The sequence below is a fragment of the Buceros rhinoceros genome, unplaced genomic scaffold (assembly GCF_000710305.1).
Source record: "Buceros rhinoceros silvestris isolate BGI_N320 unplaced genomic scaffold, ASM71030v1 scaffold6588, whole genome shotgun sequence".
Lineage (NCBI taxonomy): Eukaryota > Metazoa > Chordata > Aves > Bucerotiformes > Bucerotidae > Buceros > Buceros rhinoceros.
The window spans coordinates 1-20,068 of NW_010428494.1; the positions used below are offsets into that span (position 1 = coordinate 1).

General features: G+C 39.8%; 1 protein-coding gene across 1 annotated transcript; it reads left to right on the forward strand.

Annotated features, from left to right (window-relative positions):
* The first annotated feature begins 1,356 nt into the window (after positions 1-1,356).
* GLT8D2 (glycosyltransferase 8 domain containing 2) lies at positions 1,357-18,145 on the forward strand. Its single transcript, XM_010142289.1, has 10 exons — positions 1,357-1,597; positions 3,512-3,556; positions 5,781-5,876; positions 7,023-7,191; positions 8,837-8,954; positions 10,987-11,071; positions 14,113-14,225; positions 14,925-15,091; positions 16,719-16,831; positions 17,689-18,145. The coding sequence occupies exons 2-10, from the start codon at positions 3,538-3,540 to the stop codon at positions 17,859-17,861; spliced, it is 1,053 nt and encodes a 350-aa protein (XP_010140591.1). The 5' UTR covers positions 1,357-1,597; positions 3,512-3,537; the 3' UTR covers positions 17,862-18,145.
* The last annotated feature ends 1,923 nt before the right edge of the window (positions 18,146-20,068 follow it).

Here is a 20,068-nt window from a genome sequence, read left to right on the forward strand (position 1 = left end):
TGCTGCCTGCGAGGTGTGCCTCTGAGAAGGAAATGAGTAGCTGTTCGAACGCTGAAGGGTGAGATGAGAAACCGAGGTTTCAGTTCCACAGTTAACAGCGGGTGATCTGAGTAAACCCGGAGAGCTCGTTCTGCGGGACAGAAGCGGCTCTCTTCCTGTGCGAGCGGGGTGTTAAGTGAGAATTCAAACACGCAAGGCTGAGGGAAATCCAGAGAAGGTGCTGTCGGGTTGCCAGTAATCCAGGGGTTCCTGCCAGGTGAAGCAGATGGTCCCAGTGCTGTAGGTTCATACAGCTGTGTACTGCTCTAGATCTGTTAAGGCTGCACAGAGAAAAGGAAGGGAGATGAAAAAAACACGGATGGATTTTGATGAGCACGAGCTTAATACAGCTTAAAAAGTACCGTAGTACAGAAAAAGTAGTAATAGTTGTGGCCATTTATATAAGGCTCATAACTGTACATACAGCTCTTAATTTATCTTTCCTTCCAGCAGCTCTACAAAAGACGGATTTCTGTACAAAACCAGGCACTGGTAATACAACTTTGGCATGTTTGAGACATAAAGTTGAAAACTTAAATTTTCAATTCCTGCAACTGCAACAACAGTCTTTGTTTAAAACCCTTAAGATATTTAAAGCCTCGACTGAACACTCATAAGTTCTGCACTGCATCATATTAGAAATATGAAAACAGTTTAGAGTTGAAGAGTATTATTTTCAGTACTCATGCAAGTTGTGTGACAAAATGGTGTTTTATCACATCAAAGGGAGGTTCCCAGAAGGGAAGGAGAGACTTTGAGTGAAAGAAGTGGTGTAGAAATAAAACTGCGAAACTGTTCCAGGAGAGCTTTGAAGACAAAGTGTCAGTCAGCTTGTTTCCTTGATCTAAGGTCCCTTTGAATCTAAACCAAATCTGGGAATTCAGATTCTCTTAACTGTTCAAAGATTTGGAAATTAGATTACTCATGTCAAAAATGCATGTTCAGAGTTGAATTTTGCCAGTTTCCCTTAGCTTTGGACTGGCAAGAGCTCTGCAATCAGTGGAGAAACTTCGGCTTTCAGTTTGACTTAGGCATGTTCTTATTTGGCTCTTGCACACTAGTTAATCTGTTCGCATTTACCGTAAATAACGATTAGAAACTTAACCTGCAACTAGACTGTCGAAGTAAATTCTGGAAGGGTTTGTTTCCTTCTCTTTTCCCCCACCCCCTTAAAACTTTTTGTCTTACGGGATTTATTTGCAATCTGCTAGCTGAAGCTCTGAGGAAAGTTTGCCAGATCTGGGGCTGCATCATCGTTCTGCACATCTGGAAGTGGTTTATGGACTCTCATTCCTCCAGTGCGGCGGCTGGACTGTGAGCAGCAGAAAAAGAAAAGAAAACCAGCACAACTCCAAAGTAAACTTTGAAGAGTTTGAAGAGGGAATTGAATCTTAAAACTGTTACTGTGCCCTGTAAGACCCTTGTGCTGTGGACTTCAAAAGAGGATGATGGTCAAGGAAGCTTTGGCAAGCGTGCTTACAGCTGTGGGCTATCTAGGATCCGAGTAAATAGCTCTACAGCTCTTCAGAAGAGAGGAGTCCCGTGCTGCTTTGAAGAGGTAAAAAGACTAATTAAGCAGGAAATATCTGAGCAGTAATGTCACTGTTTCTGAGCTTTCCCTCCTGCAGCCCCTCATTTTGTTACAGGATTTGGCAACTGAGTTAGGCACTGCCAGGTTCCAGGAACTAATGCCTGCAGTCAGGAAAAACTGAGTAAATATTTGCAGGGGGACAAATTTTGTTAAAAATCAGTGGGTGATCAGTCTGAGTTTCTGAGGCTTAGGAATGCTAGTTTTAGGAACTACATTTAGGAGTGTAGTTTTAGAACTCACACTGCTGTGAGGGTCTGATTGAATTTGGATTTTAAAAAACATGGTTCAGTTTATGTTTATTTTATAATATCTGAAGATATCATGAGGCTGTAGCTATTCAGTTTTCGTCTTGCAGTGATCATCAGTGTTGTTTGTGACTATCATTGCAATTGAAATAGTCAGCTCCGTGGAAATCAGTGGAAGATTGTGATTAGCTAAAATTGGTTTAGAAAGTTACTCCAGGAGTGTAGGGGTTTCTGTGGTCTCTCTGCTTATCTAAACAAAATAAACTGTTTTAATGGATAAGGAGACAATACTTGTGTGTAATGTGTGAGAGAAGGGCTTTCTCAGCAGTCTTTTGGGGTTTTTTTTGACTGAGAAGCACGATTTCCTTTCTGTGTAAATTAATGCCACATGAAGAGATTGGGCTGCTGGAATGTTGATAAGTACTGTGGATGCAGAAGGACTTTCAGAAATACTCCTCTTTTGCTATGATTTAGTCAGCTGTTGGGACTTAAATACATGCAAGTAGAAGTGATTTGTAAGCAAAACCACATCTTAGCTTTTTTGTGTTTTTGTTGTCATTTAACTAGTTAGTCTAAGTAGAGACTAATTCAGGATGCTGCCTGAACTCGAGCATTAGCCAATGAGAGGCAGTCAGTGTTGTGACTCAAGTTTCAAGAATTTTTACTGTTCCTTCTGTCTTCTCAAGGAGTTGGAACAGACTTCATTTTTTACACGTGCATAGAAACTGACATTTGTCCCTATCCATGCGGTAATGTGTCCATATCTGTATGTATGGAAACAGGAAAAATCGGTTTCTGTCCTATGTACAGCTACCATATCATAAAGATTAGATGACATAGTCGTATTTTTCCCTTCACCCCAGCCCAACCTCTGGTGCTGTTTTTTACTGTTGGTTGTTTGACTTGTTTCATAAAAAGTAAGTTTGGGTCCATAATTGGAGTGAATGTTGTATTTCCCGTAATCCAGTATTTTAGGGATTATGTTCTGTCCTCCCAGACATAAAGTCATGCCTACTTTCGGGCCTGGTTTAGAAGAACAGTTTTAGGGAAGGCTACCTCCTTTTCTTTGGCATCAGAAATGATGTGCTTAAATACAAGCCACATTTCACAGACTTCCCTGTTGCTGTTAGTGGAAGGATGTGCTTTTAGAAAATATTTTCACCATTCCTCTGAAATTTTCTGAGAGTCTGAAAGATGCTGCTCCAGGATAAGATTCCCATAGATTTGGGAACATACTCCAGCAAGAGGGTAGTATTTGTGATTCTTATGTTTTTACGTAAAATCAGAGATAAATATAAATGTATTTGTTAATTGCATCAGTGGGCGTTTTAATAGTTCTTTGCACATTACTTTAAAATATGTTTAAAAAAATCTTGTTACTGATGTAGTTGATTGGATGGAATTTATTCTTTTCAACCTATTAGTAGCTTAAAATAAAATATGTAATATTCGTAGCCAAGAATACTAGTTATTTGTTCAGAAAAAGTTATTTATAAAGATAGAGTTCAGTTTTACTTTTACCAGGTCAACAAAATGCAAAACCTTGTCCCTGAAGTAACTAGTTATTCAGTGCTAGTATTAATGATTTTCTCTCTCTTGTTTTTTAAATTATTTTTTAATTTCTATTTTACCACAGATCACAATTCTCATCCAACAGGACACATGGCTCTCTTAAAGAAAAGTAAGAGATATTAAAAACATCTGAAATGTTGTTTCTGTCTTCTTTTGAAAATATACAAATGCAATTTCTCCTGCAGCTGTTGTCACAGATGCACGTAAACTTGTAGTTCTACTTTTGCTGAATTATGCTTAACTTCAGGTATACAAATAAGCCTTTTTCTGTTAACTAAGTCAGATAAGTAGGGCCATAAACCTCATTAATTTAAAATTGCTCACCGCTTCATTGCATGAGACTGGAGGGTCTGGAATTTCCCACTAAGAGTGCAGGTAGCTGCTGGTTTCATGTAGGTTATGCCTAGGACGCTGAACCTGTCTTTTTTACAGAACTCTGCACATTAATGCAGTTTGTACTTGCGGTTGAGTTGTGGTCCCAAGAAATTTGAGGTTCTCATCAGCTGTCACGGTCAGTGACTAAAATGGACCAGTTGTGCCTTCAGTTACGTACCTAAAATTTCTCTGAAGTCAATGGGCTGTTTCCTCAGCTGGTTTAAGTTAGTGCAGGTTTGGTGGCGTGTGTGTACCCATTCCAAATTATTATCACACCCAGTTCTGGTCAAATCTGTCCTTTTGATTGAAATAGTTCAAAAATTTGTTCCCTTTGCTGAGTTGTACACCTTAAATACCTTTTATGGTGGTGCAAAAGTAAGAAAGTAGTCTGATACAAAAAACTCCCGTCATCAAAGTCACTGTTGATAATGGCAGTGTATTCCTTCCCTGTTGTGAACTGTCCTGGTACCTGCTCATGGTTGGTTTGTGTTGAATAACTTCAGCTCGTACAAGACAGTTCGGTAGAAACTGCAAATCAGAATATGCAGTAAGGACTTTGCTGTTTCATGCTTTGTTTTATTTTATTAATTAAAGTAACAGTGTCAAAATGCATATGTATTTTCAAATCCTTTGAAATATTTCTGGTTTCAGTAACATGCTGGGTTTGTTCTTCTAGTATCTTTAGAGTTTTGCTCAACTACACCTTGAAGATCTGAACATTGAATAAAAAAAACAATTCTCCTGCTTTTGTAGTTTTATCAGGGAAGTGTGAGAGAAAGAGAGGGCTAGGTCAAAATAATCTATTAGTAAAGTCCTGTGATGATAAACAGACAACAAACTAGCCAAGAAATTTAAATTCCAGGCCTCTGGTAAAATTCAGAAACGTGAATTTCCTAATATGGTGTCACAGGTCAGGGCTGGGCTGGTCACTAGACGAATGACAGATTCTCTTCATTACCCCCTTTCCCTCCCCAAAGGGGAAGAGAAGGGGAATAAGGGAGAGAGACTTGTGGATTGGAAAAGAAGACTAAAACTGCATGAGTGAGAATAATAATAATAAAATGAAATATTAAAAAATATATGCAATACCAATACCCAGCCCAACCTCCTGATGGCAATTATGTCATGGTCACCACTGATGCTGCAGGGCAGACACTGGGGAATGCCCATGCTGGGCTCAGCGGCATATGGGAACCAGATTCAGGAGCTGGATTTTGGAAGTGGACTCAGGAATGCACCAAAGGGGATCAAAGACAGAAGAGTAGACAGTGTCCTCCTTAGATGCTGGCCATCGAAGAAGACAGCAAGAGAGAGCAAGATCTGCAGCTTTATATCGAGTGTGATGTCTATGGGATGGAACACTTTACTGGTCAGTTTGGGGTCACCTGTCCTGTCCGCTCCTCCCCACATGTGTGGTCTTTCACTCACTGCACCCCCACCGTAGCACGCAGGATTTAGCAGTGACCTTGGCCTGCACAGGAGCAAGTACAAGCAAGAGCCTTTCTGCATCCCAGTCCCTGGTGGTGACTGTAAACATCAAGTGTTGTCACTTCTCGAAGCAGACACTGTCTGCAGAAATACACCGTTAACTTCAGAAAGTGCCATCACTGAGAAGAGACTGAGCTGGAAAGTGAAATCACTGAGCAAAATGAGTTCTGTTCTGACTCAAACCAGGACGTATGGATAACCCATATATATTGAGAACTTAATGATGTAGTGAGCAAATTATCCATGAAAATCAGATAGTTGGAAATTACTGTAATGGCAGAGAGTTACTATTATGTTTTTAATGTAAAATCTTGAGCTTGATCAAATAACAAGAGAAAGGAGAATTTGATAAACATAGCAAATACAGGTTATGATATGTACTGGTTGCAAGTTAGAGTTTTTTTCAAAAAAAGGTACTTGGGGAATTAACTATTACACTGATTGTTAACAAATTCTTCCTTTTGTTTCAGTTAACCAGATCTTGCTGTTACTTCTTGTCCTAACTGTGTGTGCCATTCTGTATAACAAAGTTCACCAAGCGCCACCTGCGTTAAAGAATGAAACAGGTAAATTAGTTGTGCTTCTGCTTCATTTATGTCCTTGTTTTATATTTCTTATCTCTTCATTTGAACAGTGCTTTTTGTCTTACTGAATCCTGTCTGCTCTGCAGGAGATGAACAGCTCACACTGTTGTATATGGTCTGGGACAGGGAGTTTTTTGCTTCTGAATTACTTAAATAAAATAGGAGATGAGTAGAAATGACTACGAATTTGTATCCAAATGTCACTGGTGTAGAAGCTGGATTATATCCAGTATATTTGTGCTGATCAATATGGAAGTTGTCAAGTGATAATAAACTTCTATCTAGACTTGCCCCTTTGGGAATGTTCTTGGCCTACCTGTTCATTTCACGTAGATCATCAAATCTTGACGTAATTTACACCACAAATTTTTTGCTGGAATTTTTGTAGTGACGGAAAACTTGCTAGGGTGGATACGTTTGGACTGGTATTAAATGTTTACACTAACAGCTTATTCACTGTTCCCAGGATAAACAAACTCTGTCTTGGTATAAACCATTTTTCTCAGTATATTTTTGTTTGGGCTGTTACGAGTTTAATGGATATGTATAACTAGTATAAATATATCCATATAAGTTAATCAGTGCTAGGGATAAAAATCTTCATCGTTTAGGGTTTTTTCCCTTTTATTATTAGCAACTACTGGTACAACATTTTTGCACTGTTCTTTCTAGCCTGCTTCCCAAAGAAGCAAAACTCATGCAATTGCACCATCTCTTCACCATACTTCTTTCCTTTGATAATTTTGAAAGCTTTTGTTCAATTTGTACTAAATATAATTGAGTAGAAGTCTCAAAGGGATTCAGACTTCTTCACGTTTCATGCGAATAAGCAGCTATGTGGAGGACAGGCTGAATTGTGCCCCTGCTGAGTAGGAGATGCCAAGAATTCTGTTGTAAGTTCTGTCTGGAGGCATCCGACAGTCCGGTCAACCTGCATGTGGTTCTGGATTAGCGACAGCTCGTGCCGTATGCCTTGCCAGATGTGGATGTGGGCAGGATGTGGTAAGGAAATGGGGTGATTGTGGTATGATTCCACTCCTTATGAAACTACACTCATTCTTATAACCCAATCTGATAGTAAAAGATGCTTAATTTTTTTATGATAATGCATAGTTTTGTTTCTTACAGTTGATTTGGAGAATCCCGAGGAAATGGAAGAAGAAATTCCAGTTGTAATCTGTGCTGCCGCAGGCAGAATGGGTGCAGCTATAGCAGCAATCAGTAGCATCTACAGCAACACAGATGCTAATGTTTTCTTTTACATAGTTGGACTGAAGAATACCATCCCACATATTCGGTATATACCAGCTTTATTTTGTTTCATGCTGTTGTTAGGAACAGATTGTTTTTCTTCTTAGCAATGGGCATGGGCTCTGGAGAACTTTGCAGGGAAAAGTTTCTCGCTTTTATTTAAGTAATGCTATTGATAGCAATCCCCAGGATTCTTTACGTGTAGGAAAAGTGACTATTTTGCTTTGTGCAAGCCACTGACTTGGTAAAGGGGTATGAAATAGCCAGACCATGCCCGTACCTGTGCCTCTCTGCCTTTTGTAGATTGGCTGCAGAAGAGTCTGCAGTAAGGTAAGTATATGTACTGCTTGCTTGTCACAATGCTACTTTGTGATGCTGCACTTACCCCTCTTGTGGCACTCTGTCTTAAGCTTCAGAGTAGAAAAACTTGCTGTTTAAAGCTAATTTCAGCTAAGAGGGTGTATTAGAGGTTATAAATAGAGGCCCCAAAAAGCTTGCAATGAAAGCATGTTTGGGTGTTAAAATTTTCAAACATTGTCTAAAAGAGGAGGAAGGTGTAAATCAAAATTAAAGCATATTACTCATCTCTGGCTACTGCACTTCTGTAGCCTATGTCCCCACAATTTGTGTCAAAATGAAAAGATGTAATGAGTGAAGTTCCACAGGGAGTTTTTCTCATCCAGTTCATCAGTAACCTAGATAATGGAGTGGAGAGTGTTCTTTATAAATCTGCAGTTAGCATGAAGCTGGAAAAGAGACAGCAGGTATGTTGAGGAGAAGAGCTGAAAACAAACTAATAATGACGAATTGGAAAAATGAACTGTAAAATGTGATGAAATTCAGTAGTCAAGGGTTAGGGCTGGGCTAACAAAATTAGCTAACTTAACAGAATTAGTTCTGTTCCAACTCAAACCAGGTCAAGAGTTAATGACAAGATAACATAGGTGAGAGTAGCTGATTGTATTGGCTCAGGGTAAAGCAGGAGTTTGGTAGCAATCATTTAGAAAACTACAGAATTATGACTGATAACTGACCACACTGATTAAAAAAATCATAGTGGGTGTGTATGTTGACATATGTGACCACAGGAGATGTGAGAAAACTTTCTGATCTTTCAGATGTTATTAATGCATCAGAAAAAGTGTGGGGTTTAGTTTGATGTGTCTTCATGAAGAATTTAGAAGAGAGGTCAGAGGAGAAAATAAGCAATAATGTCAAGAAATCTGACAAAATAATGAAAAATTTAGTCTAAAAAGTATAATTAGGAGGTGATGTGAGAGCTTGAAGGACGTAAAACTGAGAAAATTAACCACTGCTTTAAAAGCACAGTAGATAGGATAAGAAAAAACAGCCTTTAACGATGGCAAGAAAGCCTAGAAAAATAGCATTTAACGCTAGCAATGGTGGAAGATGGTTTGTTTGGGCAACATATAGAGTTTCTAGTTTTGGCAGTGGTGTGGGGTTTTTACTTTGGGTTTTTTGGGTGTTGTGTGTTTCTTGTGGGTTTATTTAAAAACAAATTAAAGAAATGTCTACGTGCAATAGTGGTAGCCATAAATGGTTTTGTCTTGGGATAGAATAGATCAAGTGAGCTTTTGAGATCTCTTATTCTCCTATGAGTCTGTGAATTTAATATTGGAAGTGCCTGCCACGCACTCAGTATTTCTTTCATCACTTCCTTTTTATCACAGAAAATGGATTGAAAATTCTAAACTAAAAGAAATAAAATTTAAGGCTGTGGAATTCAACCCTATGGTACTAAAAGGAAAAATCAGACAAGATGCGTCGCGTCCTGAGCTACTGCAGCCTGTGAGTAACTGAACACTGCGTAACAAATTTTCAGGGTTTCTAATGCTTATTATAGGCTTTAGAATGTCCTAGATATCTTCCATTACACAGCAGGGGTTGTAAGCCAGAGAAGCCACATCAGGTCCAAACACTATGCATCTCTCAAGAAGGAAAACTGCACTATTACAAGCTCCTTGCAACTTGTCTGTCTTGCTGGGACATCATTATTTGGTGGCATAAACTTGGTAATTTGAGTGTGTTGTATCTTTAAGGATATATTCACAATTTATTAGAGGGAAGATCTAATACTGTTCTTTGTGCCTCCGTGATGCTGAGTTGGCTGTGTTCTGCTCACATGCAGGGTTAATCCAGAGGCTAATGACTAATCTAAATACTACTGACAGTCAGAAAAGGCAAATCAGATGTTAGAAATTATTAGGAAAGCAACAAGGATCAAAAGTGATAACATCATTAAGCCACAATACAAATCCATAGTTTTTTCTCATCCTAAGTAATATGTGCAGTCATTATCCCCTTATCTGAAAAACATGTAGCACCACCAGAAAATATTCACGTCTGTTCAGAATGTTTATTCTTGCTGTCCTTCTCTGAGCCTTTGACATTTCTAATATACGGAAAAGATTTTATGAAAGGAATCAGTGGGCTAAATGTGTTCAGCCTGGAAATGTGACTTCTAGCATGAAAATCAGAGGCCTACATAACTGAGTGGCATGGAGGACTGGATGGGGGATGGTTGCTCACTGTCTCTTCCTATGCAAGAACTAATGGCCCTTGGATTAAATTAGTTGGAGTGACAGTCAGAACAAAAAAGAAATGTTGCATGTTTTTCAGGCAGTGAGTAGTAAACCTCTAGAATTCCTTGGTGAAAGATCTTGTGAATGTAAAAATTTACCAAGATTCAGTGAGGACTGAAGTTTATAATTGGACAAATCATGTTTGGTTCAGGAAATCCCTTGGGCTGCAAGTAGCTGAAAGCTAGGAGAATACTTGGAGCAATTTTTCTGTATACTTGCTCCGTTCTGTGTTTTCACTGAGCATCTGCTTAGGATCACTCTGAAGGCAGATGTTGGGTAAAATTATCTGAATGTTTGCTCTTAAGTTCTCAGTCCCCTTTACCCCTGCAGTGTTCTTTGTTGCTATTGCAGAAGTTGTTACGCCACATCTGTGTCACCAGTCAAATCATTCCTGTGAGTGGAATGATGACACTGTTAAATTTGAAGTGTTTTGTATGCTGTATGCTGTAAGTATATGTTAAGAGCAGCATTATCAGCAGGTCCAGGAAGGTGATCTCTCCTCTTTACTTAGCATTGGTGAGGCTGCGTCTAAAGTACTGTGTCCTGTTCCGAGCTCCCCAGTACAAGAAAGATACAGACTTACTGGGATGAGTCCAGCACAGGGCAGCAAAGACGGTTACAGGACTGGAGCCTGTTGTATACGAGGAGAGGCTGAGAGAGCTGAGGCGGTTCAGGCTAGAGAAGAGAAGGCTCAGGAGGATCTTCTCAATGTGTATAAATACCTGAGGGGAGGGACAAGAGGCAATGAGCACAAATTAAAATATTTGAAATGTCCTCTAGGCACAAGAGTGTGTGTGTGTTTGTTTGGGGGGGGGTTTTTTAATGGTGAGGGTGGTCAAACACTGAAGCAGGTTGCTCAGAGAACCTGTGCAGCCTCCATCTGTGGAGATACTCAAAACCCAACTGGGCATGGTCCCTGGTAGGCTGCTTGGGTGGACTCTGCTTGAGAAGAGGGATTGGACAAAATGGTCTCAAAAGGCCCCTTCCAGCCTAAATGATTATGTGAAGAAGTAACTGGTTTGGGCTGTTTGGTTAGGGCCATAGTTAATAAAATAGGGATAAATAATAATAATGGATTCAAGATACTAGTAAAGATACGAGTAAAGTTGGGGAAGTGGAAGCAAATGATCTCTGCCTTGTCCTCAATGAAGAGAGAAATTAAAACTGATTGTTACTAGAAACAGAACTATATTAAACAGCTTTACCATTTAGTCTTTACCTTTTTTCCTGTTTAATAGCTGAACTTCGTTCGATTTTATCTTCCTTTGCTTATCCAGAAACACGAGAAAGTAATATATTTGGATGATGATGTCATTGTTCAAGGTAAGCTACCATCCAAAAAGCAGTTTCTAGCAGAAATAAAATCAAAGTTATTCCAGCTTTTACAGTCATTTGGAAGGATGAGATATAATGGAAACTGAGGCAGCTGCTAAGAGTGTTGCACTCGGGAAAGCTTCAAATAATCTGTTTATTTAAAGGAAAGTCTGAAGAAGAACTTCATAATCTTCTGAATAGTTGATTTTGATCAAAATTGTATGTATGGATTTAATTTTATCTGGTCAATCGCTGAAAGTTATTACGGATTTCACTTAGAAGCTGCAATATTTATTGTTAAGTATGCGGCCTGCATTTCCTGCTAGTATTTGAATTCCCACAAATGCTATCAGTTCCTTATCTAGAATTGCTGTTCTTGGGAGCAAGAGAAATTTACTCAAATAAGAGGGTTAAAATTCCAAACACTTAAAATGTGATTTTGAGCATCTTCAGCACAGAATCTGTAGCAATTTGCAGAATCTTGCAAAAGATTTCAGAGTTCCTAGACGAATGGGAGCAGTTAGAAGACATAAAACAAACAAACCAATAGTTGTTTAATAAGTGCAGGATAGGTGGGAGAGAAGAAAACAAAACAACAGGCAATCACTTGCCACCTCCTATGGGCAGAGGGATGTCCAGCCAGTTCCCAAGGAAAAGCTGGCTAACCACCCCTAAGACCCCCTCTTCTCCCTTGTATTGCTGAGCATGATGTTATATGGTATGGAATAGCTTTTTGGTCACTCTGGGTCATCTGCCCGATTGTGACCGCTCCGAGCCTACTGCGCAGCCTCCGATCTATTCACTGGGAGGGGGCAGACTGAGAAACAGAGAAGACCTTGACACTGTGCAACCACTGTTCAGCAAAAGCTGAAACTTTAGTGTGCTACCAGTACTGTTTTGGTCAAAAATCAAAACCCCAGCACGGTATGAGCTGCTATGAAGAAAATTAACTCTATCCTAGCCAGGCTCAGTACACAGGGACAACAAAACCATTTAACCTGTCTGTTAAGCATTAGAGGGATTTTCCGATGAAAATACTCTTTGGAAAGGATGGAGTATAACTGTAATAAACTTGGCCTAAGTTAATCCTTTAATTAAGATCAGTAAATTTACGTATGACAAAAGTGTAATTTTATTCTCCACTGCTTTTCTGCACCTTTAGTGGCAGATTTCAGAACATCTGCTCTTAAAGGGGCTGATATTAGCTGCCTCATGGTTAATCTGCTCTGCCTGTCTTATTTTAATTTGCAATAGACTTCACGGTTCAACATTTGAGTTTCTAGTGGTTATCTCTGCTTCCTGATTTGTTGTTCTGTCTGTCATCAATGGCCAACAGCAATATTTAACTCTTTGACACGTTCTTAAACTCTTGACACTCCAGTTTCATGAGCACTTTAAGCTGAGCCCGCCACTTCCCCTGCCTCGCTCCTTGCAGCTGCGCAGGCATTCCCCAGAAACGTGATTACTTTCAGTCCAAATTAGTTCCCTGGTAGGAGTCAAGGCATTGTGGCTCAGAGAAGAGGGGCAGCAGGGCTTTCCCTTTCATTAGAGGTGTCAGCTTGTGTCAGCTGATAGCGTTTCTGGAGCTGAGGGCATAAAGGTGCAGTTTCACATTACAGCTGTAGACAGCAGTGGCCTCTCCTTGTCCCCAGGCAGCTCCTATTGTGTCACATCTACAGTTAGGCAGCTGCAGAAAAAGATGATTCAGGTGGTCAACCTGGCAGAAGACTAGTGGTACAAAAAAAAACCCCTAACCCAACCCTTTCTTCATTAATCTATTTTTTTTTTTCCTTTTGCTTCAGATAGCCTATTTTGCTCACCCTTGGGCTGCACAATCCTAGGGCCCAGAAGAAGGGAAAAGAAACGGACATGTGGGAGGGAGCCTGTTCTGGCAGCTGCTCCCTGTGACTTAGCTGTAATGTGAGGCTGTGCTCTCTTGACAAGATGTCTCTGCAGGGGGAGTAATGAGACTTCTGACAGGATAAGGGGTGAATGGGGTTTTCGGTGTTTAACTTTGGGATCATTTGTTGGTTGTTGCTTTCTGCAAAGCACTAAGAATGAAACACGCTGAACTTGGGGTGTCAGCCCAGAGAAAAGTGAGGCATATTGATCTTCAACAATTAAGCGTCCCATTAATTCGAATTCTATTTCTTGGTGGGACATGAGTCCTAAACCAAGTTTTCCATCCAGCTGATGAGTCCAGACAAATAAATTATCTTTGCTTATTTCAGAAATAGTAGTTGCGGTGTTTGCAATATGGGGAACGGTTTCAGTTACTAGTCTTTTAATGAGCTTACCTCAGGCTACTGGGCCTTATGTGGCCTTCCATCTTCCTTGAGATGGACCGATGCCCAGCAGCGAAGCTGGTAGCTGTAAGAGGTTTGGATGCAGTGCTGTGGCAGCACTGTGCTCCCCACCTACCCTGAAACTCTTCTGGCACATCAGTGAGTACCTGCTAGTCAAGTGATTAGTGAGATGCCATGCCTTACATTCTTTCCCTCCACCTTGGAAGGAGTTGGGTGATCTGTGAAGCCAGCAAGGTTGGTCAAGTGTGACAGGTGCATTTCAAGTGGCCAGTGCTGGGAATCCTCAGCACTCTTACCTAGGAGGTATAAACAAACACAATGACACCAGGAAAAAAACTGACCTATGCCAGAGATTGAAGTGGCACTGCTGTGAGACTTGAAGAAAAATTGCCTGTGCCCCCCGCCTCTGCAAAGGCAAGCTCTATGAACGTAGAACTTTGTAACCAGGCTTCTTAACAGTGTACTCAGCTTCTGCTGTTGCTGATTTTGGACAATCAGACCAGAATATGGACATACTGAATACTGATGATGATATCTAAAGATAGCCCTTAGACATCCAGGTACGGGACTCAAGTTTTAAAATTGTTCCATGTTACTAAATTCAGCCTTCATTAATATCTGGGCTATCTGTCCCCTGAAACTGGTATGTTTGTAAGTAGCTTACAGGAGAACAGAAGTTATCCTATCAACTCTGTAGCAGTCATGTAAGGTTTCTTGTTATGCTTTTGACCTTTCTGTAATCAGGTGACATCCAGGAACTCTACGATACTAAGTTAGCTCCTGGACATGCTGCAGCTTTTTCTGATGATTGTGATCTGCCTTCTACACATGAAATGGTTAGAAGTGTAGGAATGCAGGTAAGGCACCATGTTTGAATTCTAGTAGTGAATGCATTTACTCACAAATGTAAGATGACTTTATACATTTTCCCCAAAGTGAAAGTTATATTTTTATATTTTTTTATAGTTTCTTAATAGTTTTACAGGTAATTGTAGCATCAATTTTGTAGCAACTCTGTAATGCTATGCAGAGTTGTTTCCTGTAATAATTTAAATCTCAATTGTTCCTTTGATTCTCATGAATTATATTTGGTATTTTGCTGTCAGTAAATCATGAGCACTTATGGAACATCTAATGAAGACAGAATATATGCTATTTGTATTAGTCAAATTGGGAATGAATCATAGGAAAAGAAGTTTAAAGGCTTATTCCAGAGACAAGTCCCCCAGAATCGTCAGTGAGTCCCTCTAGCACTACAGCTGTACAAGTGTGATGGATGCTATAACATTTAGAATAAGCTACAAAGACAAACACATGGTGAGGGAAGGGCTTTATCAAACTCCCTTGGAACAATACTGTGGAAGAAGTAATTCAGTAGCTGGAAGTACCCCACCTTTCAGCCTCATGTCATACAGAAATCAAGACAGGCAACTGTGATCTAGAAACTCAGCGCTGGGAGCACGTGTTTAGTCTCCATGTGAGTGGCAGAGAGATGCATTTACACTTATCTTTATAGAGATTCATAGGGGATAAACACACTTTCTTTTATTCCTTAGAACACATACATGGGATTCCTAGACTACCGAAAGCAAACCATTAGAGACCTCGGCATCAGCCCCAGCACCTGCTCCTTTAATCCCGGAGTAATTGTTGCAAATATGACCGAATGGAAACATCAGCGGATTACAAAGCAGTTGGAGAAGTGGATGCAAAGAAATGTAGAGTATGTGTAGAAATCTAGCTTTGCACTTTACTTTTAATACTCAGTTTACAGTTTTATTTTCTGCTTTAAAGCTCTTAAAAAGCCCAAGCAGTCTTTCTATGAGATCTCATCAAGCAAAATAACTCATATTCCAGAATTTCCATCTGCTTAAATCTGACCAGTTGTGTACCAGGAAATGGCCACCTGGAATCTTAGTTTCATGTTTAATCACAAATGACACTTAATCCTGAGAGATGGTGAGAACACGTGGTTCTTGTTCTGGGTGACCACTTGGGATCAAGCCAGTTAACAATCCTCCCTTCCTGAGGCTGGCTTAAAGAAGGAGGAATGTTTCCTTGTTTGTGTGGGAACTCTTCTCTGGTAACCTCAGTCAAACTGTAATTGGACACCATGTTTCTTAAATACAAATGGAAAACTTTCTTTTTCTATAGATGAATGACACTTGACCTGAAAGGTGTCTTTTCAGCATTGACCACAAATAAGTTATGACACAGCAAAACAATCACTGTTCATTTTCTATGTTAGTTCACTCTTAACCTGAATTTGCCAACCTGACAGTTATTTTCCTTCTTGGCAAAGCACTTAAATTTAAATTTAGTAAGGCTAAACTGAAACTGAATATCTTGTGCTCGTGCACTATGTCCATTACTTGTTAGTTCCAGAAATCAGAAGAGGAGACACAAATTATAAGCATGTGAGGGAATGAAAACCCAATGTCTTTCTCTTACTCTGCTTATGTAACATATCCTGACAAGCTATTGCTTGTTTGAGAAAATCCATGAGTATTACTACAAATTTTATCTATAAAGTTGATGTCATACCTTAACAACATATTCATGTCCCTTTTAGCTGGATTTTGAAATGTCAGTGAAGTAAACCGCTCAGCAGTTGAAACCCAGTTTTGAGAGGAGGTTATGATTTCTCTCTTCTGTGGCCTCCAAGCATCTCTCAGTACTTTCCAGGTTCCCTACTTGTTGGGCTGGCCAGTGGCATAGTGTCCCACACCTGGGGTGGCTTTGCCTATGCGTGACTGCCCAGCCAGGCCTTGAGCAAACCGTGGCCAGACATCTGGCTGCTACCTCCTAATGCTTCTCCTTACAGGGATTTGATTTTATCTGGCCCTGGATTTATCACAAAATTCATAGGAAACTGATATCCTTTTGATGTTAATTTATACTAACTAGACTTTGGCAAAATCTGATTTGAAGTTAATTTATGGGGGAGGTAGGAAGGGGAAAAAAGAGGGAATGAAACACATGGAAACCTGTACATTTTCTTAAGAAACCATGCCGAAGTATGTTTGATTAATGTTAACAGCTTTTTTTCTACTGTAAACTTTGTCAGCCTTGCAGACCTCAGGCAGTGTGTAGAAGTAATTGGCATCATGTTGGTCTGACTCCCATTTTGCCCTGACTCCCATTTTGCCCTGGTAGCAACAATTCACTCAACAGGAATTGGAGTTGCAAGTACAGGTAATTAACAGCATTAGGAAGGAGTGTGCTGAAAACTGGTCTGTCCAAGACAATTTTGAATTTTGCCAGAACATGGATTTTTAATCTTCTGCGTTTGTACTAAAGATTCTTTATTGAGGTTTTGAACATTTTCTTTGTTTTGTTTTGTTCTGCAGGGAGAACCTCTACAGCAGCACCCTTGGGGGAGGTGTGGCAACGTCTCCAATGCTGATTGTATTTCATGGAAAGTATTCTGCTATTAATCCTATGTGGCACATAAGGCATCTTGGTAAGCTTAACTGCTCACCATTTGCAGTTGAAACTAAATAAAGTGAGTGGTTTCTAAGATTCCACTCTAGGACCTTAGGTTACTTCACCTCAGTGCATTACTTTATACCTCAAATCCACAGTATGTAATCCCTGCTTCCCCCAACACTCGTTAGTTCTGCGTTCTTCAGCGTAGGGCTCAATGTGGGGCTTCCTCGTGGGTGTCATTACAGGCAAACAAAATAGTTTCACCTTGCAAACCACCCCCCAAACCAAACAAACCTCACCAACCAAAAACCCTAACAGTCATGAAATTGGGTAAAAAAGGAAACCGGCAAACACTGTGGACAAAGCAAATGTGTTTGAACACCAGCTAATGTATATTGTCGTCAACTATGGAAAGAAGGTATGAAAGATCTCAATATAGTGAGAGACTGAAAAAAATCAGACACTCTTCTAGTAGGCAAGTGGAAGAAGACCGGATGATGCCTGGCAGTGTTTGTCTATTCAACATTCTGGAACATGTAGTTATTTTCACCTGGGAATGGTGAATTATCCTGGGAGGAAGATAATGGCTTAGCTGGTATAGTAAAATTAATAGTAAAAGGATTCTTTTTGTGGTTGTTTAACCCCAACTATGCCATGATGGGGAAAGTGAGAGAGAAAACTTGCTGAGATTTTTTTGCTGATGCAGCATTAGGGGCATGAAGCTGAAAAAAGCTACTCTTGGACAAATAGCTGTCTATTAACAGGTGAAACTGTACTAAGCAGAATTCTTAAAACCCCAAATTTAAATAACCAAATTTAACTCACTCTGTAGTGTCTTCCATTATTTAAAACTGGATTTTAAATTTCTTTTATTTTCATCTACCCATGCAGGTTGGAGCCCTGATACCCGCTACTCAGAGCATTTTCTTCAAGAAGCCAAATTACTTCATTGGAATGGGAGGTATAAACCTTGGGACTATCCCAGTGTTCACACTGATCTCTGGGAAAACTGGTTTATTCCTGACCCTTCAGGGAAGTTCAAATTAACTCGTCCTGATAGCTGATACTGAAACCACTTACATACATCCACACACTATGTTTTGCAGTATGTAATAGTTTGAGATGCAATGTGTTGTATAATTAACTGATTTTAGAAAACTAAGTATTTGTTAAATACATGGGTAAACGACCATCAGTTTTGTGTGCTTATGGCTGGAGTGGCAGTTACACAGATCAGGTTATCTTGATTTTCATGTCAGGAAACAAGTTTACTCGACGAGGAAGTCATGTTTCCATTAAACATTTATAGAGGTGAAATGCAATACCAGACAGTGTGTTTATAATTAAGGCCTTTATAACTAAGGCTCCAGTGTCTGCTGGTAGAAAAATCTACACAAGAAATTCTTGCAGTATTACATACAAGGTATCTTTAGTTGTCTAGCCCCTATTCAACAGCTCAAAATGAAAACTTACGCAGCATTTTAATGAGCGGAGTTGTGTCACGTGGTGACTGTGTTTTGCAGCGTTTCTGTGTATTACGTATCCTGTAGTGCATTCTGACCCCTGCTAGCAAGATGCAAAAGCACATTCTGAAAGACACTGCAGTACAATTCCTGATTTTATTGTGAAACATTGATAGATTTAAGACAGATTGAGAACTTTTGTATTACTGTAATGAAAAGAGCACCAGTTCTGAGGGAGTACACACAGAATTGCAATGGTTAGTGGAACGGTCATTGTACACTTAACTGTATTTTAGATCTAGATAACCTTGTAGGTGACTCCATTAAAGAAGAGACCTTTCCCTTCCCAGTCAACAGGAGATAGCCCCACAGTAGTTATATCCTACTGTGCTACGTACTCAGCAGTGCTAATTACGTGTTTCTAGTTTTGTTGAAAAATAAAATTGAATTTTAACAAATCCCTGATGCAAGATACTTTGAGCACCTGCAGGAAAATGTCCATGTAAACAGCAATACATGATACAGTACACTTTAAATAACAGGCAAGACAAGTCCTATACCTTTTTGACAATATACTGAACAGCTTTATGCTGACGCTAATAAACACACTCAGAATCATAACACACACTTTCTTGATTTAAGACGCTCAGAATTAAGCCACATAATTTGGGAAGAAAACTGTAAACATCACGCCTTGCCTCACAACAGGCTGACAGTGTGTGATCTCAGTGAGAGCTGTTACAGCAGGATTAGAATCTACACTAACTAGTTACACTCAATGCGTGACACCTGTCACTAGCTGTAAGGAAAGGATAAAACACACCAGTACAGGAATCTCTGACCAGCATGGATTGTGGAGATAGATACTGTTTGTATCCATTTTTCAAGTATGTGAAGCACCTACTGTCATAAGATCATCAAAACTGTAATGTTTTGATCAGCTTATTGCTTTTACTTCACCTCTTCCTCACATGATAAAAGAGGGAAAGAAGATGATGGTTAGGCACAAGCATGAAATCTCATTTTCTTCTCAGTCACTACTAATATTGGCCAAAAATGCATATCATTTAAGCAAATAAGTTCCTCAGAAGAGAGCTGTAGCTTCTACAGCTGACTTCTTATTTGTGGAACAGCCACCCTTGTATTTTTTACTTGTAAGAGGAATAAGGAGAACACCCCCTCACTCAAGTCCTAGAGACTGAAGAGAACTGAATGTTAAAAAAACTGCTGAATCACAAACCTCTTTCACCCTGTGCTGATTGTACCTGAGGTACACAACGCGGCTGTATGTGGGTTCTATGAGGAGCGTGGTCTTTCAGTTCTTTGAACAGGTTACCTTGCAAAGGGGTGGTCTCCTGCCAAAGGCCAGGTGAAGAGACTAATCACACAGAAATGACTGAGAGTTCAAATGCCACAGAATTCAAGAACCACCACTGGGTTTGCTTTTTTTTTTTCTTAAGGAATTTCATTTCCTTACCTGGGAATTTAAGGGAGAAAGAGATGGAGTGGTAGGGACACCTTACCCTAAGACGGATCAGCTGTAATATTTAGGCCCTGTCCTGAGCAACACAAATTTTCCTGCCCAGTGTTGTGACTTGAGATGATGTCTCCCCTCCCTTAATCCTGAATATGGTCCAATACAGACAGAGCTCTCTCTTCCCACCCAGAAAATACTCAGCACTCATAGCTGCAGAACACAACTTTCTGCACTTTTGAGGAGGTAAAAGGCAGACTTAAAAAGCACAATTTGCTTAACTGTGCATGATTAAAAACACCACTTCATGTAAGATAAGGATACACTTCCTATT